Source organism: Rasamsonia byssochlamydoides, assembly GCF_041956645.1.
Source record: "Rasamsonia byssochlamydoides strain NRRL 3658 unplaced genomic scaffold VTN77scaffold_17, whole genome shotgun sequence".
Taxonomy (NCBI): Eukaryota; Fungi; Ascomycota; class Eurotiomycetes; order Eurotiales; family Trichocomaceae; genus Rasamsonia; species Rasamsonia byssochlamydoides.
In genome coordinates, this window is record NW_027192400.1 from 245,531 (window position 1) to 268,549 (window position 23,019).

Here is a 23,019-nt window from a genome sequence, read left to right on the forward strand (position 1 = left end):
ACAGGATTGGATTCGTTAGCAGATTTACTCTAGTTGGTTGTGAATAATTATTAATGAGTCAATGTCAGCATTTGTCGAAGAAATCTCCGACAAATCAATTGTTATTTGATGCCTGCGCTACCGGGCTGCAAGGCGATTACTGCGCATGTCCTCCATCTTCGTGTCCATTTTTCAGCTGTTTCTTAGCACCTTTTAGCGCACGCTAAGAGTTCACTGCAAGACTCAGCATTTACGGAGTAATCCGTACTACTTATGCTCAGCCCCAGAGATATCCTGATAAGGAATCGGTGTGATAAAAGACTCATCTCTTATCAGGGAACTCCTTCATGCGCATTGACGTTGAGACATGCTCTCCCTTTCTTGGGAGCTGCCTCCTACCTAGCTAGGTAGTGGCAGTATCCTGAACAGTCCACTTACGATGACTGCCAAGGTGGCTGGCGTACACATGTCTACCTAATCGGCCGTAACTGCCAACCTAAAAACTAGCGAGACGCTATCCAGGATGCCTTCTGATTCATCCACATATCTGGCGTGTTGGGCGTTTCTCACGTCATCAGCTGAAAGAAGCCTGGCGGGGCCCGCATTGCGCTTGACTTGGTCCTCTCCGGTTGCACAGCAGAAGAAAGAAGAGCCTTGCCAGCTGACTGCCGGTGAGATGACTCTGATTAGTGGCTGACGTCTGATTAATTGCTTATGGCTCCGTTTATCTGGGTCTTTGTCTGCATGGTTAGGCAAGACACTGCCAACAATCTGATCTTTGTTAACTCATTCTTTCATGAGTTGCTACTATCTGTACGGAGTGCGCGATTCCTCTTTCTCAGCCAGGAATCGCTTTTTGAATTGCTCGTGACAGCTCATTACCTCACATCTCGCTGGTACAGACGAAGTCGACTGTCATCATGATGAAAAAGAAGGAGGTCTACACCAACATCACTCCGCTCCCCTCTTTCATCCCCCGCCAACTCGCCCTCGACATCCTGCACAGTCACAGCGAGATCATCACCCTCAATCCCCTCGTCCTCGAACACCATGCCATCCCCGCGCCTCGCGACGCCTCCGCCGACGAGTACTACTCCACCTGGTACGAGATCACCGAGCGCATCCAATACATTCCCGGGTTGGGCAAGATGGGATCGGGGAAGATCAGCTTCCGCGGCTGCTTCCACGACGTCCCGTGGGGACTGCAGACGCACATCTACGCGCCATTAGGTGTCGACTTGCGCAATAACTGGCGCGTTGCTGGAAACCAGCCTGGTGAGCCGCCGGAGCATCGCGAGTTGGGTCTTGGAGCGCCTGCGGAGGGTCTGTACCTGCGCGAGGACATTGAGATTAAGTGTAATGTGACGCTAGTCTCGTTTGTCAAGGCGCAGCTCAAGGCGTCGACGAAAGTGCTTGTCGATCGCCTGATCAAGAAGGCAGAGCTGCTCGACGCCGGCGTGCTGCAGGCCATGATGGAGAATGGCAAACTGAAGACCATCAACCCGGCCGATCGGTCGGAGACGTCGAAGCAGCAACAGCTGCTACTGCTACAGCGATCAGGATCGACTCACTCTTATCCAGCATCCCCGACGCTTGGCGATTATAAACGCCCGGGGACAGCCAGCGACCCGCCTCTCCCCTCCCCCAACCTCCTACAATACCGACCGATACCGAATCCTCAAGCTGGGCCCGTGGCCATGGAGCTCCCAGGCGACATGCACTACCACCAGCCACAGCTCTCTCCCAAGCAGATGCTGCTTTCTTCCGATCGATCGGACACCAACACCGCTGGCGGCGCATGGTCTGAGTCCCAGCTATCACTCAGCTCGCGACCCACATCCTATTCCTCCTATACCAGCGGGTTCCGGTCGCCGGGACTGGATCAGAAGGCATTTGCGGCTGAATTACCTGCGATGCCAGAGACGAGGGAAGAGCATGTAACAGCAACAGCAACAACCACAGCCGCGCTGAAGCAGCTCGAAGCAAATGCGAAAGGGGCTGTTGGGGGTGGTGACCTCAGGAGATATCGGCATGGTTCGCGGGAGTATGCGGGTTTGTCGGGTCGTTGAGCAGAAGTTTAGAACAGTGTTCACGGATCTGGATCCGTGGACCAGGGTTCTGACATTGGATCTCCATTCGAAATATCTTTCTTTCTTTCTTTTCTCTTCCGGTATGGCTTTTATTTTATTTTGAAAGGTTTCGGTTTTGGGAATATGTTCGGCGTTTTTTTCGCGTTCAGCTTCTTTTTTTTTTCTTCGAGGGGATATTATATTATACCATACCTTTTTTTGACACTTCTGTCCCGTTTATTTATTCATCTACTTTTTCTTAAAAATATTTGGGCTTGGTCTTCCAGGATGAGTTGTATGTATATATGTTTCTATCTGTCTGTTTGGGACTCTGGGTCTCTGGGTGGCAGGGTTGATCTTTCGAATGCAGCAGGGTTATTATTCCTTTGGTTCCTTTTTTTTGGTTAATGTGATTTTAGTTTTATATTTATTTTATTCCTTCCTCTTCTTTTTCATTCCTTTTTTTATTTATTATTTTCTTAATCCTTAAAAATCATACGATAGGTGTATTGTACTTGCTAGACCAACCTAACTACCTAGGTAGGTACCTAAGGTAACCTCCATTCTATTGTACATGCCCACTGCTCTGCACTGCCACCGAAAAACCAACACCGCCCCAAAAAACACAGCCTGCCTTGCCCATTGGCGTCTCATCTTACAGATTTGCTGACCATAAGATAGCGTCACCCGAATTGCATGTTGCGTCTTCGCCTTCTTCCAGTCCTGGCCGACCTCCCGTGTGTGATCCTAGAGGAGGATCTGGAAGCGGATGCCTACGACAATCGCGTTTTAGAGACGGGTCGGTCAGGGAGTAAGCTTTTCGCTGCTCATGATCGTGTTGTGGATGAATGAAGTCTTGCGGTCAGTCTGATCTTCTCTTTTGTGAAGAGACATATTAGTTTACTCTTGACTGAAAGGCGTTTTGTGGGATTTGCGATTGGCTGCTTCTTGTATTTTTGTAGAGGTCTTATGCATTCTGTCAGCGCCTAGGTAGTAGTGAACCAAGCAAATACCCGAGACAAAGGAAGGAGATGGAAACTGATCGGCCACACTGGTTTGGGCTTAAAATAAGCTTTTTTTTCTCGTCTTCTTGATGGTTCCAAATCACCGTCGTTCCTTCATGTCATGTTAGGAGTTCTAGTCTAGTCAAAATTCAATCATTATATCATCTTCATCGACACATTCGTGTACACTCTACTCAGAAAATGTCACAGCCATTGCAGTATTATCGCTAGGTGAGGTCAAGTTGAGTAGCATCAGTCATTATCCTAATCGAGTCTTCTGATTCAAGATTACCGTAGTCAAAAAGTTAGAGTCGGCAGCAGCAGTCATAACCGGATGATTCCTACCATTGTAGTTATAAAGTCATTCATTGAACTTTGTCGATGATCTATACTAATCGACTGGAGAGCCCTTGCCGAAGTAAAGTCACGATCCATACTATGGCGCTCTGCTGTGCACGCCATGTTATTTCTTTCCTAGGGCATGTGAACTTGAGGCCACTAGGATGTCCTCCCCACGCGTAAAAGTTGAAACATTACAGGAAACGAATTCAACTCTTGTGGACTACCAGAAAACGGCCGCATTATTCAACATGGCATTGCTTGTACGAGACTGTTTACGCAAGTAGTGAGGGGAATCTCCTAACGAAAGACGAAACTTGGTAGTAGAGATAAAAGAGAAAGAGGAAAGTCTATACTGACTTGATTCTTAGAGTTCTTAGAGCACACTAAGCCTATTTTGGATAGTGAGCCGGAACTCTCATTAGAGCATGCAGAATGTTCTGCCCAGTCTGATATCCAGAGCTATCGGTATTCAAGCATTTTCAATAAAGAACAGTCTTGAAATTAACCAAGTATATTATTAAGCATTCCATGATAACCAGTACTTATAGCAGTTCAGGGTTAGATGCACTAAGCAGTGGTATTTTGAAATAGATTCTCCCACTGCGGGATTCTGGACCTTAGTCTTGACTCAGGTGGTATTATATTGATGATAATTATATAAGGGCGTGGTTTATTCTTTCTGGCTCTGTAAAGTTGATGACAACTTCAGAAGTCATTATATGTCATAGTCAAAGTATCAAGATGACTATCCATTATATTTTTGTAATCCCTAGTCTTCCTGTTGAGTCTCCTTTAAGTCATCTATAGGCTAGCAGCATACCGTCTACTCTATGGCTTAATTGTTCCCTTTCCAATTTGTTAACATAGATGTTTCCCTCAATTTCATTACAGACATTTTTGTTATGCCTAGTAATCTGTGCTAGAATCACTGCCACCTTCCTTTTTGGAGTTATTTAATAGTTGCTCTATATTTTGGTCTAGCAGTCCCCAAGTATCCTGCAGGTAAATAAGTCTCTATAATGAGTATATTAAAGTTCTGCTTTATTTCCTTAAGAACAACAGACCAACTGTCAGATTAGTTGACTATTTCCTTTGATATATCAACCCTTTAAAGAATTGACCTTGAACCACCTCCAAAGGTGCCACCAAATTATTTTAGGTGTCATAGGCCCAGCAAGTAGACCATAATATATGCGTCTAACTGCAAGGGGAATGCAGGGCAGCCATATTACAAATGTAAGCCTTATGAAAAATTCCTTTACTTTGCAGATGATTACAGTAACAATCCTTATAATCCACTATGTTACTGCAGGTTTTCAAGCAAAAACAAATGGCAGGACCTGATAAGCACATCTTAAGGGGGTTATACTTAGTCTGCAGGGTGGGCAGATACAATTACTATGCCCCCTGCATAGATGGGGAAGGACAGCAGCTCACTGTAAATGGAGACATTGTAGATCTTATGGTCAGGCTTTGCCTCATTTAGTATTATTCTAATGTCTTTTACAGCTAAAGTTATAGGAAAATTAGATGGAAATTGAACTAGAACTGTCAAAATTGGTCTTGATTCATGCTATATCCAAGACTGATCTAAGATAAAAGAGCTGCCCAATTCCCTAATTAGGGCATGATAATTACTGCTCTGCAAGATACGGACCAGCAGATTGAAGGGGATTAAGCAGATGAGAATAACAAGAGACGGAGAGTAAATTAGAGCAATCGTGATGGAGTGATAGAGATAATGCGATACCCTTTTTATAGTAAATGGGCAGGGGTCATATAGTCTTAAAATTGGCCAGTTCCTAAAGGGGGAGGCCTTCTTTTTCGGTCCTATTTTATGCAATTTTGATCTTTATATCAAAGTGAATTGCCAGTTCGTGGTCTTATCTGCAGGACAGTTGAACTCTTGAGATATTTCTTATGTGACTGCCCAATAGCAGCACTGGCTTTTGCCTGCGTCCATCTAAGCAAACTTGTAGTCAACCCTCACCCTTTTAGCTACTTCTAAACCTCATGATTCACCACGAGAGTGCTACCGTATCATTTTGTTTCCTTCTGCAAATCATGGTTTTTTTTTTGTCAGTGATATTACTCTGTTCTCTTCCTCTTCTTATAACGCTCTCTCAACAGCCAGGTTGGTTTTATTATTATTACAAGACTGTGAGTTCGCAGACCTTGAGTTACCACCTACTTTACTTATCTCCAACTCATCCTGCAATACACTACAGTCAGTAAAATTGATATCTTAATTAAAAAATAATGAGAGTTAAAGAGCAAGAAAACAAACCTCGAGATCCCCTGGAATGATCAGCCCAGACACCCCCCAGCTCTTGCTGAACCGTGGATTACTCCGCATATACTCCCGGTATGCTGGAGCACCGGGCCTCAAGACGTTGTCGGCGACAACGAAAGAGCCACTCTTGTCGAGAAATCCCAGATTCTCACACAACTGGAGATCCGATTTTTACAGGTCCTCGACGTGGTCAAGGAAGAGCATGTCGATGCTGCCGCTGACCAAAACCCCTTCGTCATGGAGACGTTGCAGTGTATGCGTAGAGGGGCCGACGATAACCTCAACGATATGACTCAGTCCGGCGAGGCTGACGAGGTTCATGGCAATGGAAGCGATGAGAGGATCGATTTCGAGGCTGTACACGTGAACGTTTCCTCGGTCCTGATCCTGTTTTTTCTCTCCTTCATGATGAATCTCTTGAATGATGTTTCCAAAAAGGATTGCAGAGTATCTAGTCACACACACACGAGATGAGAAGTCCGCAAGATCGAGAGTATGAACCCCACATAACCCCCCAATTCTATCAGCACCCTGGGCCGATGTTTTCGAATAAAGTCTGTCAATATTTCCGCTTTGTGGGGACCAACATTGATGAGAAAGTCTTCTTTTGCGGCGAATTCGTCCATGGCTGCTAGGATCGATTTGGGCGAGCCGCGCAGCTGAGTGTCTAACTTAGGATGGTTATAGATGTACTTCAGTAAAGCTATTTCACACCCGTCGTGAGATTCGACAATCTCCTCGTCTGGTATGCCTTGCATCTTCCGGAGGGAAGGGTATTTGGTGAATATTTCGGGTTCGGAAGCCATGGTGGGATGTTTGAGTTGACTTGGTTTTTTGTTTGAACGGTGGTATGTATCCAGATGGAATACCAATGAATTTTCAAATATTTTAAGTTGTAACGTATAGTTACCCTTGTGATTTTCCTTGGCGTCACTTGTTTGGTATAGGTAGGTATGAAATTGAGAAGATTGTTTAACATTGTTTGTGTGCGGGGGATGGGGATTGCTAAAAATATATACGTTGGAGTTTCAAGAGTCACATTGGAACGAGATATTGTGGGTCTGCTCTTGAGTTAAACAGGCACTAATACCAGGCACCAAGGTGGAAAACAGACCAATCGGTGACTATGTATGAAGTTGGTTTTAAAATTGAATAATCTGGCTATTGGCTGGACTGTCCAAAGGCGTGATATCTTTACTGGCTGGTGTCAGTCAGCGGATCGGTTGGGTGATCGGGTGGCTTGTGGATTAGTTAGTTAACTGCAGAGTAAGCTGGCTGACTAAGCAAAATCATCACCCCGCACTTCTCACGTTTGCCCCACCGTTCTCCGCCTGGTCATCTTCAAATTGCTTTGCCTTCATAATCTGTGACTTGAGATGCATCGACTTTATGCATACTTTTCCTCAGTGAGATTACACATTTCTTGCGAAAATCATTCCCAGGAAGCCAAGTAGGTTTGCAAGATATACCAACAGAGAGTGCCACTCAGCTGGACAAGGCTCGAATCAGCGTTCGTCAATCAGAACAGGAAAGAAAGTCATGTTACATGATGAGGAAAAATGGCCTTAAGTCGATGTCATATGGTGGGATTCTACATTCGATGTCCATATTGCAAAGAGATTCACCGCCATGGCTTTGCCTCCTATATGAGTGGATTACGAAAGTTACATTGCAGTAAGGGCAGGTCATATAGATATTGTTTTCCCATTATTGAATGAACCAGCCAAGTTGCTTATGAGATTAATAAGTCAAAGGCTCAATTCCTAAATATTTGTACTCTTCAAGATTTAGACGAAGATTCCAATGAAGAGGAGCAACTAGCAAATGAATTTTCTTTGAAGGCAACCATCTCTGGTGATTCTGCAAAGGAGTCAGTATCAGATGTAGATATATATAAGGCTGCCCAGGAAATAGTGACCATCAAATTAGATGACAACCAGGCCTATGAACAGAAGAGCATTGTCTTTACTATATCAGATTGCATCATAGGTTGAGTTTCCCAAATACAGAAATATCTCTATAATTCTTCAGATGCATTAATCTTTCTTTAAGGAAGGGATTACAGCAGTAATATAACTCTTATTAAGGCCTCAAGAGAGAAGTACTCAGTCATGGTATCCCTACTTCTTGATTATGGCTCTAATGTGAATGCCATTAATTACAAAGGCCAAAGTACACCTATGGAAGCTGCTTTGTGTCACGGCATGGCTCCTAGGGAGCATTCTAGGAGCCAAACCGCTGCACCACCGGCAAAAGACTAGGATGTGAAGCCAAATGGCTTCACACTGCTCTCGCTTATATAGCTTCTTGCCACGCCGTCACACTTTGTGGGGCACATTAGATAATGCAAAGCTGCTCATAAACTAAGGTGCCAATAAGAGTTTATGCAACTATAAGAAGTGTTACATGGTTAACCTTGCCTAACTAATGTAGAAAAACCCAATAGGAGAGACACCTAAGCACAGGTGGTAGCATTGGAATTTCTCAGCATGAGCCAATCTATAAGGAAGACACCTTTAACTAAGATACTAATTAGCAGGAAATTGTGCAGCTCCTTATTGGCAACAATGTCAAGAGTAAGACTATATATGGCTCTCCACCTATAGTATTAGAATATAAAGATTACAATTAATTGTCCTCTATAGACCTATTGCAAATTATCCTATAATGAGCAATTTCAAGACAGTAGCACTTTTAGAAAAAGGTGGCCAGTTCCTAACAATTACAGTCATGAGTGGGTAGAGCCACTATGAATTACCTTCTATCCAAGTCATCAGTGGCAGATATTAGATAGATGAAGTAATTTGCATAGTAGCTGTGGTTGGACATAATTTGACTCCAGATTCCCAGCGAGACCAAAGGTTTGCCAGGTCGGTTTCATGCGTCCCATACTGAGAAGCAATTGATTGCATACTTTATCGACCAGCATATATTCCTGCCATGAGACCAAGTTCCTAGAGAGAAGCTAGAAGCCTCAATCATGTATGTGGAAGGTCAACTTAAGGACAGATCTTGCTTATCTGCCTTAATAAGATAGCTATATGATTTGGAAAGAAAGAACGGAGAGTTGGATCTGGAGCTGTTTAATAAGGACGACCTGCTTTGCAAAGACAAATATGATGAGAAGAAAGTCAAGCAATTAAAGGCTAATGTCCAAAATGTCAAGAAACAACTAGAAGGCCTAGAGGTACATGCTGAAGGGAAGCAGATAAGAGAACTGGAGCATCAGCTAGGGACTATCCAACAAAAGAAGGCCCTCCACCAAAGGCTAATTGATATCTCCAAAAATCAACTGCTGATTTCTTTGACGAACCCAGTAATACTGATTAGCTCTGGTAGCTCTGAAATTTGCAATGACTGCAGGTTGTTCAAAGACCAGGTGAATTGTTATCTCGGGCTATCGATCAAGTGGCTTGAATACACACAAGTAAAGCCCAAATGATGGACTGCTGGCATTGGGGGCTAGGCCTGATAATATACGGATGGCAGAGCGCTCAGGTGGTGATTTGAGAGCAGAAATAATGGGCCACAGGGAAATGTCAATTTCAGTTTGGTTTGGATATCAAAGATATCGTCTCATACTGGAGATCACAGATCTGGGGAGGCCGGATATTATTCGTCAAGCAGCTAGAAGTTTGGAGGATCTTCCGCCAGTTCTAGCAAAAGATATGACGGTACCATGCACAATAAGGCACGTTCTCCGAGTACCGGCGGAAAGTCCGCGATCGTCGACAAGCGCACGAGCTCGAAGAAGATGTGGAACTACAACTGGACTGCGATGAGCAGAGCAAGCTGGTTAACTGGATGGAATCTCAAGACTACCACCTCCAGATATTGGGAGGGGTTGAGGGGGAGAAACGGGAACGTCAAGAAAAGCACAAAACTGCACTGAAGATTCTGCACGGTGGAAGAGTTCCAGATTCCCCGGGCTTCGATAATGACCATGATCTGGAAAAGCTGGCATGGGATCGGATCAGGTTTGCAGAAAAGGATTTGAAGTTGGCGGAGAAGAGATTGGAGACCGCCCAGTCAGATATTTGGGGAGAAATCATCGAAAAAGCCGCCTGGGTCAGGCTCAAGTCTGCACGGCAGCGGGGGCCTGGAAGAGGTCGAAGGTGCATGGTATCTTCCAGAGGAAGGAGGGAAGTGGGGTGAGGCACAGGAAAAATGGTGGGGAGCAGAGAAGAAAAGGCGGGAGGCAGAAAAGGTATTGCACGAGGCAAAAGTGAAAGAATGGATAGAGGTGAAACTTGCAGAGGAAGTGTTGAAAGCGGCTTGATCGGATAAATTTGAAGACACTGTCGACAGAGCGATCTTGGTCAGGTTGATCGAGGAGGAGATCCAGTCTGCGCAGACGGAACTAAACGAGGCAAAGGAGTTTCAGGGAAAGGCCGAACTCAAAAGAAAAGTACTTCGCCCATGAGGCAGATTACACAGGATTGAGACAGAACTCAAACGGCACAAGATTCTCTTAGAATGGATTGAACAGCAACGCCAAGTGATGACTTCTAGCACACCCCGCCTCTATGAGCCATTCACTCATCAAGAATATCCAAGGCTAGGAGAACATCCGGCAATATGCAATCCGCGAAACTCAATGTCGGCACCACGGAATCTCCAGCCGGTCGGCGTCGGAACAAAAACAGACAGACTACAGGTCGGAAACGACAAGAACCGCCAGTGTCTTTCCAAGGCCGGCCGCGTAGAAGTACGCGCATGACAAGGAAACCCGAGAGGTTCTCACCTGGATAGATGGGCTGGCCCGTTGTGCTGTCTAACTAAGAAGAATCTCCCGAGCAGATACTGGGTTGATTGCTGTGTCAGATTATCAGATCAACTTCTCTACTCAAGCTAGAGGTAGGATGATTGAGAGCGGCAACCGCATCCATCTGACTGAAAAAGCATTCTGGTTGGCTACTTTCTCAGTCGCAATTTCTTCGATCCCCATTATCGTAAACTTGAACCGATATTGCACCATTACTACATAATTTTGTTCAGAAATGAAAGTTCAAAATATATAGGTTTTGCGGGAAAATGGGCCGAAGCCGGAAACTTTTGACATAGTACTATAGACTATTATATCTCTTGCTCGCGTCTCGCGTGGGCGTTCTTCACACTCTGATTGGTCTAGATATACTTGCATCCGTGTAATGTGCCAATCAGAAGCCACAGAGCAAATGACTTGATTGTCTCCAGCCAATGCAAACAGAGTTAAGCTCTGTACCTGTGCAAGTCCTGACCAATAACATCCCTGCAATAATAATCGATTGACGATCGACTGTCCAGTCCTTCGACGCCCATGCCTCACGCGGCTCCCTCGCTATTGCTGACACGTCCGTAGCGATAACATTATCGGTTTCAGTCACCAATGGCCCAAGGTAGACGAAAAACGTGCCTGAGATCGATCAGGGCTCGTGATCAGTACACCAGATTACATTTGTGGATGATCTGGATGATCTGGATGAACTGGATGATCCTTTGTCAGTGACAATCCTTTCTTGACCACGAGGGGCTGCCCCCGCGGTCACCTGCCGTTCGTTTCCCCCGCCAAAGCCAGTACCACAACTCCAAGTCCATCAGGATCAGAGAGCCTCTAATAATGAGTCAATGACTTCTTCCGTCTCTCGAACCTCTAACATTCATATCACTTCGGCAGGTCGCCCCGATCTTGATCCTCGATTTATTTGATCAGGTCAAAATTCGCCATGAAGCTGGACATGGTGCGAAGAATAGCTATTGTCTCAAGCGTTTGATCGAGAGTAGTGAGTTGCAAACTTTCTCGATTTCGAATACTATTCGGGCATTGCTTCGCATACCATCCTGCCGTGCAGCCTCCACAATGAGGTGCTCAATCGTTTTTCTTCTTCTCTGTCATGCGTGGATGACTCTCTGTTTTCCACTACACCATACCCCACAAACTTCGTTGTCCTCGTCGAATGCTTCGTTCTCTTCGCTCCATTTGCACTCAGGCCCCGAGAGGTTGAAACACCAACTCGGATTGATCCTGAATGTGGGCTCGCTGGCATGGCATGGTTATCATCACCGCCCATCGCCCCGTCGGATATCGTTACCACAGTCGAGTATCACACGCGAAACCCCTCTTCCAACGACGCAGCTCCTGCGTTCGAGTACGGTGGAGGATAATGCCAGCTTCCCTTTGTCACTCCACACTGCCACGCAGCTGGCTTCGCAGGTCGCCAAAGCAAATGGCATGGCGGCCACCAACAGCGGTGCGACACGGGGAGACAGTGTTACTTCCACGTCGCGCTCGCACCAACCGTATGGAACGTTTTTGCCCAAGTCTACTCCTTCCCCGGTATCCCGCCGGTCAATTGTCCCCTTTCGTCGGCCGAATTTGACCGAAACTCTGGTCCGCAACCTGTCTCAGATGGATATTATGTCGATCTGCCACCAGTTCAGCCCCGAAATCATCGGTCTAGCCATCTTCCTCCTCGTTCCGACAGCAGTCCTCGTCGTCGAGGGCATGGACATGCTGTACGAGTGGTGGACGCCAGAGCAGTTTCCTGAGCGTGGACGCGGACGGGTTCGCTTGACCGGTGCGGAGAGACAGCTGAGCGCGCTGGCAGCGTGGGAGAGAGAGAAGATCGTGGCCCGGCATTCGCGCAGCAGGTGGTGGAGACTTAGACGAAGAAGTCGATAAGGTCTCAATTCTCCTTGTGTTGTTGTCACGTCTGGCGTTGGTGATCTATGGGGTTTGTTCTGACCTATTACTGGAACTGTCACTCACTGATGCGAACTAATTTCTTTCTTATGGGCTGGTGGGATGGCTGAAACTGGACGTTGCATGATTTACCTTTATGATACCCCGTGCTGTTGATGACGCCATTTGCCTGTTTTTTTTTTTTAAAAAAAAATGTTGTTGTCATCGTGTGTATGTATGCATATAGCAAGTAAGTATACCATGCAAGAGCTCCATATGAATTCTGGCAATTGAATTGATTTATACCGTCCAGGAGACGTACCAGCAAGCTAAAATACTATTAAGTGTATGAGTAGTAGCCAATGACGAACAGTTGGTCCATCCCAAACGACTCAATAAGAAGCTAAAGAATATAGAACTAAAAGAAGGCTGCCAGCACCACTTCCGCGATGCTCGCGGGGTCCTCGTGGGCCTATTCCCTAATCGTCAATTGTGGAAGCGGTGCTCGGACCGCTTCCCGAGCACCAGGTCCGTGAGGGGGCTCTTAACCTGTTAACCTAGGTAAACTCCTATCAAGAATCTGGTATAGCTAACCCCGCTCTTTGTCGAGCTCGTAGCTGTTTTACCCACTGTCAAAATTCTAACTGCAAATAAAATTAATAAGTACAGGGTCCAATCTGGCCAATTAAAATTTTGAGACGGCCGCCATTTCTCCAGATTAGGCAGGTGTGCGCAGGCTGATATTTGGGATAAGCTCTCCATCGCGTCTGTTCTCTGGTCACTATGATGGAGCGGTCGACAGAAGACCCAGTTTGTAGTCCCACAAGATCACCGCTGTTTCGAGTCTCGACTCGCAACAGCTCGAGCGCAGACAATAGACTATTGTACACATGACCAATAAAATAATAAATTCCGCGGGAAGAAGAACATGAGGGGCAAGGTGGGGAGCACGTGAGCGACAGACTGACAGCTAGCCAGCCATATCATTAAAGCTTCGCATCTCTTCTATCGCCGTTCTCTCGTGATGGGAAATAATACCCCACGTTTTTTTCTTCTCTCTTTCACAGCACTTCGCCCAGCACCGACCGTTCTCTCACAGATTTCTAAGACTGCAAGTCAGCTAGTTACTTGATTCAGAGCTCCACCATGGCTAAGCAGTACAAAATACCTTTTGAGGTATGTCATAGCAGGGACTGTCTTCTTGTCCTGATGCACGATTCCTTCTCAGACGACCTCTATTCGGGCCGTTATTTTTTCTTTCTTGAACTGCTGGTCTGCAATTGAATTGTGTCACTCTGGATATTTTTATTGCTTCCTGTTTCACCCCTTTTAGTACCTAGGTCTCTCTCTCTCTCTCTTTTTTTTTTCCCCTCTGGTATTTTCATAAGCAAGTTGTGGCATATCCGCAGCTCTCTCAAACCCTTTCACGATTTTCCTAGTCCTGTACTTCATACCTATGTTGAAATTCTTTCTCGAGAAGGATGATTCTCTTCCTCTTCTGTTTTAATAGGCGTACGAAACGTGCAAATTTGTGGATAACCCGCTGATTGCTCTCCAGCTGGACAACCCAGAATTACTGCACTTTGATTCCTTTGTCAACAACGAATGGGTTCAAGCATCCAAAGGGGCTCGATTTGAGGTCGTCGGTGAGTTTCTCGTCAACACGCCCTAACCTTTGCCATATAATTAACGATGCTTAGACCCCGGCACTGGCATCGCCTGGGCCAGCTGCCCGACCAACACCACCGAGGACGTCCCCCGAGCCGTCGAGGCCGCCCATGCCGCGTTCGAAAAATACAAAAAGGTCACTCCCCGCCAGCGCGCTCAGTGGCTCTTGAAATGGGACTCCCTCATCCGCGAAGCCCGTAACGACCTTGCCAAGATCCTCACCCATGAGACAGGAAAGCCTCTCGCAGAGGCATACGGCGAGATCGATTATTCCACCGGCTTCACGTGGTGGTTTGCCGGAGAGGCAGAGCGCATCCACGGAGGGATTTCCGTGCCAGCCATTCCCGGCCGTCGTGTCTTTACCGTCAAGCAGCCCATCGGTGTCGCCGCCGCTCTGGTGCCGTGGAATTTCCCAATGGCGATGATTCTTCGCAAAGCAGGCGCCGCGCTGGCTGCGGGCTGCACCATGGTCATCAAGCCCAGCCCTGAGACACCCATCACGACACTGGCTCTGATGCACCTGGCCCAGAAGGCAGGTTTCCCACCGGGTGTGCTCAACGTTCTGACTACCGATCTTGAAAACACGCCGTCCCTGAGCGAGGCGCTCTGCAAGCACCCGCTGGTCAAGAAGGTTACCTTCACCGGATCTACCCGCGTTGGCAAACTCATCGCCTCGCACTGCGCCGAGGGCCTGAAGAAGGTGACCCTGGAACTGGGCGGTAACTGCCCGTTCATTGTCTTTGACGACGCCAACCTCGACCAGGCGCTGGACCAGCTCATGGCGCTGAAGTGGCGACACGCGGGACAGGCATGCATCACCGCGAACCGGATCTACGTTCAAGCCGGCATCTACGACAAGTTCGCGCAGATGCTGAAAGAGCGGACCAGCAAGATAGTCGTGGGCCACGGCGCCGCGGAGGGGACCACCATGGGCCCGCTGACCACGCCGCGGGGCATCGCCAAAGCCGCGAACCAGGTCGAGGATGCGAAGAGGCTCGGCGCGAAGGTGATCCTGGGCGGCAACGAGATCAAGGACAAGGGCGGCTACTTCTTCGAGCCGACGATCATCACGGACATGAAACAGGAGATGCTGATCTCGCGGGAAGAGACGTTTGCGCCCATCGCCGCGCTGTACAAGTTCGAGACGGAGGAGGAGGTCGTCAAGCTGGCGAATGACACCAGCATGGGGCTGGCCAGCTACGCGTTCACGAAGAACATTGATCGGATGTGGCGGATGCTGGAGAATCTGGAGGCTGGAATGATTGGAATGAATACGGGTGAGTTTGCCGCAATCATTCGATTTGATTTCTTTTCTTTTCATTTCTTTTTTTTCCCCCCTTTCTTTCCTTTACGTCCTCTCTCCTTTGTGCAAGAACTACAGCATTGACATGTGGCTGGCATAGGTAACTCTTCCGCCGCCGAATCACCATTCGGTGGAATCAAGGAATCTGGCTATGGAAAGGAGAGCGGCAAGGAAGTCGCCGTGAACGAGTACCTCATCACGAAGACGGGTACTCTGACGCTGGAGGATCACTACTAACCTGTAGCAATGTGATTGATATGCGGTTTATTGGGAAATTGTAACTCCACCAATATATATGTAGAATTTTGACTAAGCATGGACAATCACCTGTAAAAATCTCTTTTGCCAGAAAAGCAATTTCTTCAATATAATGACCATTATTGAATATACTACGGTAATTTGTTTAAGCAGGTCAGAAACGCCGTTCTGAGGTGTTGTGTACTCCGTACCGTTGCCGTGTGGAATGCGGGTCCGAATCAACAGGTTGATATCTACCTTAGATAGGTAACTCGCCAACCCCAGGAATGCAATCTATGTACCCCACATTACATACTGCCATGTCTGACAATAATAGGTAGGTAATAATAAAAAAAATTACGATGTTACGATTGGATCCGTCATCTGCCCGCAGCGGACCGACCCGTGAGGACTGCACTAGCTAATCACAATATGTCAGGTTTAGGTATCCATGGATGTACTCCGTACAGTATGTACAGTACTCCGTACTTACGGCTGGGTACGTAAGACGTCCGACGAGAATACCTACTTACTGGCAATCCATACTATATTGGTCGTACGGTATCCATTCCTGCAGGTATTTACATGTCTCTTTAACCCCAGCCAAACTATTAAAATTGCCACAAAAATACCTAGCTCTATTGCTGAGTCCTGCACATGCCTCCGGGATTCGCGTTCGCGTATTCGGTAGTGATAAGGGCGAGATGTCTTCGCTCTCTATTTTCCTTGCAACCTTTCTAATTTTTTTTTGGTGTTTTGGCGTCCCTCTCTTCACCATCTGGGTATACGCTTCTCTTCTCTTCTCTTCCCTTCCCTTCTCTTCTTGTGTTGCTCGAGTCTTCTTGGTAGCTAGTAGTCAGCCAGCCAGTCAGTCCTTACTGAACTTCTATTCCAGATCTATATCGATCTGCTACTGCTATTGTTGTTGTCGTTGTCGTTGTCTGCAGGGTAGCTGGCTGGCTGGCTACCAATCTATCTATCGAGTCTCAATTCTCAATCTTATTGTCATTTTTGAATTCAGCAGAGTCTACTCTCTTCAATTTCGATTATAATTTCATTCACACACACACACTCTCTCTCTCTTTTATTTAGACCTGTCTTCTCTGTTGTTGGCGTGCTGGTCTCCATTGATGACGGGAGACCCTCCACACCCTCTCATCCATGAACATGCTGAAAGTGCAAGGTCTTCTGGCCTTGATCTGTCTGATTTCTTTACCCTTCGTGGTTCCCCTATCGACCGTCCTCACGCTCAGCAAGCATGATCACTCCAAACGGGGGATTCAGTGTGGAAGTGAGTAGAATATAGTCTTCAATTTTCCCTTTTTTTCTTCCTTGCTGGGCAAGAAATGATGTGATATATCGGAGCTGACGTGACGCAACCAGTCGATGCGCCTCCTGGACAGGAACTGTGTCCGCTGGGGATGTGCTGTTCGCGATATGGGTTAGTTTTTCTTCTTGAATATCTATCGAAATGCACACCTAGCTAATTGACGACAGCTACTGCGGTCTTACGGCCGAATACTGTGGGCTAGGATGTCAGAGCAACTGCCGTCTGGTGCAGGCAAAGCTGTACGTACATTACACACATACACTTGTCAGTCAAAGAACAATATTTTAACGGTTACAATCCGCTACAGCTCCTGCAACGCAACAACTTCGACAAACCGCTTAGTCGCATACTACGAAGGCTGGGCAAGCCACCGCTCCTGCAACGTCTACATGCCGTCAAACATCGACCCGTCTCCCTGGACACACATCAACTTCGCCTTCGCCCTGGTCGATGACTCGAACCAGGTGATCCTGTCGATGGACAACGACACCGTCCTCTACGAGCAGCTGCAGGGTCTGCGGACCAAGAAGCCAAGTCTGCAAATCTGGATCGCTGTTGGGGGATACGCGGTGGGCGCGGCGCCGTTCTCGAAGATGGCTGCCACTGCAGAGGGTCGTGGCGGGTTCATCGACTCTGCCTGTGCGTTTATGGAGAGGTATGGCTTTGATGGCATGGATATCGATTGGGAGTATCCGGCGGCGACGGACATGGGTGGGACGGCGGCCGATACGGCGAATTTTGTGGCGCTTGTGAAGGAGTTTCGTGATAAGTGTGAGGGCAAGGGGCTTAGTGTTACTGTTCCTGGGGGAACCTGTATGTTTATTTCCCGTCTTTGACAGCGACGAGGAGGTGGTGAGATTTGCTGACTGGATCAGACTACATGAAGGGATTCGACCTCAAAGGCTTAGAGCCATATGTCGACTGGCTGAATGTCATGACATACGATCTGCACGGCAGCTGGGACAATCCGATACTGGCTCAGCCACATACGAATCTGAGCGGTAAGTTGCTGTCCCTGTCCTACAGTGCGCATACTGACTATCAGCCAGATATCTCCCAATCGCTCCAACTCCTCTGGAATGTCGGCATCGACCCACAGAAAGTGAACATGGGCCTCGCCCACTACGGCAAGACATACACCCTCTCCGACACCTCCTGTACAACGCCGGGCTGTCCGGCAACGGGACCCGGCAAGGCAGGCCCTTGCTCCAATGAGGCGGGCACGCTGATCGATGCGGAGATTGATGCCATCCTGAAGAATAATACTGCCATTATGCCTGTGCTTGATGAGATTGCTGCTGTTAAGTATTTTGCTTGGGACGAGGACCAGTGGTACGAACACTACACAATCTACGAAGCCATGAGGAGACTGACCAGAGATGCATCACAGGGTCTCCTACGACGACGCAGAAACGTTTGAGCTGAAGATGAATTATGCGAAAAGCAGCTGTCTTGGTGGGATACTTGCTTGGGCGATTGATATGAGTCCTGTCGACAGTTCCGAAGCCAGCTAACCTGCTGACTTATAAAGTGATGACTACCCTTAGCTCGACATTGTTTAACCGTGGACGTGGAAAATGTCCCAGGTATACTGCATCTTAATGTTGTCCTCAGCGGGTGTTTGGTATACTATACCCTGTCTCATCTGCTGTACAGGAGTAGAGCTCCTGACAAGATGGTCTCGTCGGTAGGATTATCTAGGAGGTTCTATCTCCCTATAAGACGTCCTATTTCCCTTCTCACCTCAAACTTTTTTTTTCTTTCTGGTCCCTGCAAAGCTTCGGGTCTTTTGCGAAGAATGTAATCCGTTAGACAGTAGGAATTTGTGATTTCTATGTACGTCATGTGTCGTACGGCGGTATATAATAATGTGTAATGTAATTCAGCATCCTAGTATGTAGTCATCTGCAGCTTATGCAGAAGTTAGATCGTCAATAGATGCCAGTTCCGGTGACACAGAAACACTCACCGAGCACAATAGCTTCAAACAAATCTCCTCCTTCTCTCAGAGCGAGTCACTTCTTGCCCTTCTTCTTCCTCCCCTTTGGCGCGAACGATTTTGCCTGTAGCCCATCCCAGTGTCTATCCCCTCCCAACTCCAACCCATCCGTCTCAAGCAACTCAAGAAACTTCCTATCTCTCGCCAACTGCTTCGAATCAACTTCTATAGAGCGAGGAGGAAAGGAAAGTGTGTTGGACTTCTCTCCTATCAGCAATAGACGGTTTTACAGTGTATCCTGAAACCAATACAAGACTACAATTTCCGGGTTTCAGTAGAGCTTGTTGGATCTCCGCGTAGATAGGCCCTCGACGTAGATTAGTTCAGGATCCAGTGTAATTGACATTGGAAAAGGATTAGGCTCCCTTGTCGCACGAAAGGAAAGATGGTCCCTTGATGCCAAATAGGATCCGGTCAGAGCTACGAATCTGGTTACATAGGTTGTTGACCACTTCTTAACCTAAAGAGTGAACAGACTCATCATAAGCTTTGATTTGAAAAAAGTAGAATAACCGCTACTGCAGGAACAGGCCAAGGGTAGCAAGCTCTGGATTATAAAAGTGATAAGATTTAGTAAGGAGGTAAATGTGCAAAGGCCGTAGGTATAGTTAGGTACTCTCCCCAGAACGATAAACAACACACAAGACAGAACACAGAACAGGGGATAGTAAGATATGAGATTGAGATGGCTGTTCCCTTATTTTTGTCTATCTCATGACTAGTGAGACTATTGCTTATCATGGCGCTAATCGATAATAACCTGCATGGCATCGTCTTGTGTAACAATCATTGGGCGCCTTGCCGCCCCTCATCTGACAGCTCTGGAGGAGCAGAGCGTCCACTTCGTCCCCTGTCAGACAGCATTGTCGCTTCTCAAGACATATCCTGACCTGGTCATTTTGTAGACAGTATTTTGCATCGATACCTCCCATGGCTCGACCCGACCTCGACGATCTCCACAACCTAGTTCAGTCCCACCCGATCATTGACAACCACGCCCACAACCTCCTCAGCTCCACCAAGGCATCCGACTATGCCAAGTATCCCTTCGAGTCAATTACCTCTGAGGCCCAGGGATTGGCCCTCGACGAGGTCCAGAAGACGTTTCCCCACCACAGAGCTGTCACGCAGCTGGCGAGCCTATTCGAATGCGACACAGATTGGAGCTCAATCAAGGCTGCTCGCGAGCAGTGGGTGCAGAAGGACTATACCGGCTTGGTGAAGAAGTGTCTTGAGGGAACACACACACTGCTGCTCGATGATCTGCTGGCAGATGTCGACGTCGAGCCTTACCCCTGGCATGATCAGTTTACTGCGTCAAAGACGAAGCGCATCGTTCGGATTGAGGCTGTTGCTGCCCGGATTCTCAAGTCGCTACAGGAATCACATGACAGTCAGACCGACGATCCTTCAACCTTTCATGTGTTTCGAGACATCTTTCAACAAAGCATTCAACGGGCAATCGAGGATCCCGAGGTCGCCGGGTTCAAGTCGGTAGTCTGTTACCGAACTGGTCTTGACGTTAACGTGCCTGCCTCTGCATCTGCCAACGCCTATGCCAGTGCTGTCGGGGCGTCCTTTGCTCGCACAATCCAGAAAGGTGCTCCGTACCGCATTGCTGATAAGCCGCTCAACGACTGGCTTGTTGTATTCACATTGGACCTGCTGCGGGAAGCCAAACGATTCCAGAAAACGTCAAAACCTCTCCAATTCCACACTGGGCTGGGGGACTCGGATATCAAGCTAGTTCTTGCAAACCCGGCCTACCTACAGCCCCTCATCACTGCGTACCCCGATATCGACTTTGTCCTTCTCCACTCATCCTACCCCTACACACGTGAGGCTGGGTATCTGGCCGCCGTCTACCCCAATGTTTACCTGGACTTGGGGGAGGTCTTTCCGATGGTCAGTCAAGATGCTGAGGAGTCGATAATTCGACAGAGCTTGGAGATTACACCGACCAGCCGTCTGCTGTGGAGTACTGATGGCCACTTCCACCCAGAGACTTTCTGGTTGGCGAACAAGCAATTCAGGGACACTCTAGAGACAGTGAGTATTTTCCACTCCGTCACCAGTCTTGAAGATCTAATTTGGTATCTAGGTGCTTATTGACTACGTCAAGCAAGGCACCCTTACCGTATCCCAAGCAAAGGATGCTGCAGCAGATATTATGTTCAACAATTCCAATAGATTGTACAGCCTGAAACTGCCCCCGGTCACATACACTCCTGCAGGCAGCGTGGCAGTTTCAGGACGGTCTCCAGATCTTGATGCATTACTTAGAAGCAATCCGGATATGATCATTTGGATGCAGTGGGTTGACTACACAGCCACTATCCGCGTTCGCATGTTCCCTATAAGGGAATTTATCAAGATCGTGAAGAATCAGCGTCGCGTAGGTAATACCCTGGCAGTTCTGCACATGCTCCAGGACGATCTTCTCGCGCCGGGGGGCACTGCGACCGGCCAGTTCTACTTGCATCCGGACTTGTCGAGCCTCTGCAAAAATGTGGCGCTCTCCTCGAACAGCGCGACCGTCATGAATTTCTGGAGAGATGAGAATGGCCGTGAAATGGAGGGATGTCCCCGAACGACACTCCAGAAGATCGTCACGAAATGCGAGGAGGACCTCGGCATCAACCTGACATTCGGATTCGAGATCGAAGTGGTGTTCTTGAAGCCGGTGCCCAACCCTGAAGGGCTGACTGACTGGGTTCCCCTGACCAGGACTCATTCCTGGTCCAACATGACAGGAGAAATCCGCCAGTATCTCCCTTTCCTGGAGGATATTGTCGCTACGCTACGGAGTATCAACATTCACATCGAGCAATTCCACGCGGAGTCCGCACCCGGTCAATTCGAATTTATCTTGCCGCCATCAAGCCCGCTCTCTGCTGTGGACACGCTGATCAAGGCCCGACAAACAATCAGCAACGTCGCAGAGAAACATGGCTTCCGTGCGACTCTGTATCCACGCCCGTATCCTTATGCTGCTGGCACAGCATCTCATGCGCATTTCTCCATCTCGCCTACCATGCACGAGGAATCGTTCCTAGCCGGTATTCTCGAACACTTCCCTGCAATTGCCGCGTTTTCCCTCTCTCAGGATATCAGCTACGCCCGTGTCACCCAGGGTGTTTGGGCCGGCGGCGAGTGGGTGACATGGGGCACGCAGAACCGCGAGACGCCCATCCGGAAGATTTCCCCTGGTCACTGGGAGATGAGGAGTCTTGACGGCCTGGCCAACATGTACTTTGCCGTGGCAGCAGTGGTAGCTGCTGGGTTTTTAGGCGTTAGTGCAAAGCTGCCACTGACTCACCGGGAGTGCTTGGGTAAGTATTCACTTTACACTCCCTCCCCTTTCTCGCTGTTAGTTTGTCGCTAACAGTCACTTAGTCGACGCCTCCAGCCTAACTGAAGAGCAACGATCCGAACTAGGCATCACAACACCGATTCCGAAGACGCTGGCGCAAAGCCTCGCCGCTCTGGAGTCCGATACTGCCTTGCAGGAACTTCTTGGCCCGGGATTTGTCAAGAATTACTGTTCTGTAAAACGGGCTGAGAGTGAGAAACTGGCTGCGATGGAGGAGGAGAAGAGACGAAGATGGCTGGTTGAGAGGTTGATTGGATAGTAGAGAAAATATACCTATAGTGAATATGATGAACAGATGCCATTTGTATGTAATTTATAGGCTGAATTGTACACAACGATGTTAAATCTGGGAGATCGCTCTGTAGAAAATATAAGAACTAAGATTCTCATGGTGAAATCTTCGTGGTTGATGGACTGAACATCTCAACCTAGGCAGACATGTGAGTCAGAGAGGCACCTACTTGTCTTGGAACCTACTTCACGTACTAGGTACCTAAGTGAAGACAGTTTCAATGTGCCCATATCCATGGATTTTATCTAGGCATATATAAGCCTTGCTTCCAGCTTCCAAATCTTTGCCACTGTCATACCACTTTCATCTCACTCCATCACCTCAGGATCATCTCAACATCTGTCATCCCGCCACTTGATCATCAAAAATGTTCCCACGGCCCCCGATTCCAGAACGATACTCCTCTCTCATGTCGGAAAATTGTAGACGCACTCTGAATGTGAGGAAGGCGTCGTACAGAGCCATGAGC

At 47.8% G+C, this 23,019-nt stretch overlaps 6 protein-coding genes across 6 annotated transcripts; all 6 read left to right on the forward strand.

Annotated features, from left to right (window-relative positions):
* Positions 1 to 899: 899 nt before the first annotated feature.
* VTN77DRAFT_2228 (uncharacterized protein) lies at positions 900 to 2,048 on the forward strand (the record flags this gene model as incomplete). Its single annotated transcript, XM_069418045.1, has 1 exon — positions 900 to 2,048. One exon carries the CDS (start codon positions 900 to 902, stop codon positions 2,046 to 2,048), a length of 1,149 nt encoding a protein of 382 aa, XP_069279413.1.
* A 7,121-nt stretch (positions 2,049 to 9,169) lies between these two features.
* Positions 9,170 to 9,966, forward strand: VTN77DRAFT_2229 (uncharacterized protein; the record flags this gene model as incomplete). Its single annotated transcript, XM_069418046.1, has 3 exons — positions 9,170 to 9,188; positions 9,379 to 9,664; positions 9,717 to 9,966. The coding sequence occupies 3 exons, from the start codon at positions 9,170 to 9,172 to the stop codon at positions 9,964 to 9,966; spliced, it is 555 nt and encodes a 184-aa protein (XP_069279414.1).
* Positions 9,967 to 11,568: 1,602 nt separating this feature from the next.
* On the forward strand, positions 11,569 to 12,348 carry VTN77DRAFT_2230 (uncharacterized protein; the record flags this gene model as incomplete). Its single annotated transcript, XM_069418048.1, has 1 exon — positions 11,569 to 12,348. The coding sequence occupies one exon, from the start codon at positions 11,569 to 11,571 to the stop codon at positions 12,346 to 12,348; it is 780 nt and encodes a 259-aa protein (XP_069279415.1).
* Positions 12,349 to 13,494: 1,146 nt separating this feature from the next.
* On the forward strand, positions 13,495 to 15,556 carry VTN77DRAFT_2231 (uncharacterized protein; the record flags this gene model as incomplete). Its single annotated transcript, XM_069418049.1, has 4 exons — positions 13,495 to 13,524; positions 13,907 to 13,994; positions 14,049 to 15,293; positions 15,420 to 15,556. The coding sequence occupies 4 exons, from the start codon at positions 13,495 to 13,497 to the stop codon at positions 15,554 to 15,556; spliced, it is 1,500 nt and encodes a 499-aa protein (XP_069279416.1).
* A 1,167-nt stretch (positions 15,557 to 16,723) lies between these two features.
* On the forward strand, positions 16,724 to 18,400 carry VTN77DRAFT_2232 (uncharacterized protein; the record flags this gene model as incomplete). Its single annotated transcript, XM_069418050.1, has 7 exons — positions 16,724 to 16,847; positions 16,940 to 16,997; positions 17,054 to 17,125; positions 17,194 to 17,699; positions 17,762 to 17,887; positions 17,936 to 18,218; positions 18,277 to 18,400. The coding sequence occupies 7 exons, from the start codon at positions 16,724 to 16,726 to the stop codon at positions 18,398 to 18,400; spliced, it is 1,293 nt and encodes a 430-aa protein (XP_069279417.1).
* A 1,415-nt stretch (positions 18,401 to 19,815) lies between these two features.
* Positions 19,816 to 22,517, forward strand: VTN77DRAFT_2233 (uncharacterized protein; the record flags this gene model as incomplete). The annotated part of the gene is made up of 3 exons (XM_069418051.1): positions 19,816 to 20,934; positions 20,987 to 22,217; positions 22,282 to 22,517. 3 exons carry the CDS (start codon positions 19,816 to 19,818, stop codon positions 22,515 to 22,517), a joined length of 2,586 nt encoding a protein of 861 aa, XP_069279418.1.
* Between the last annotated feature and the right edge of the window lie 502 nt (positions 22,518 to 23,019).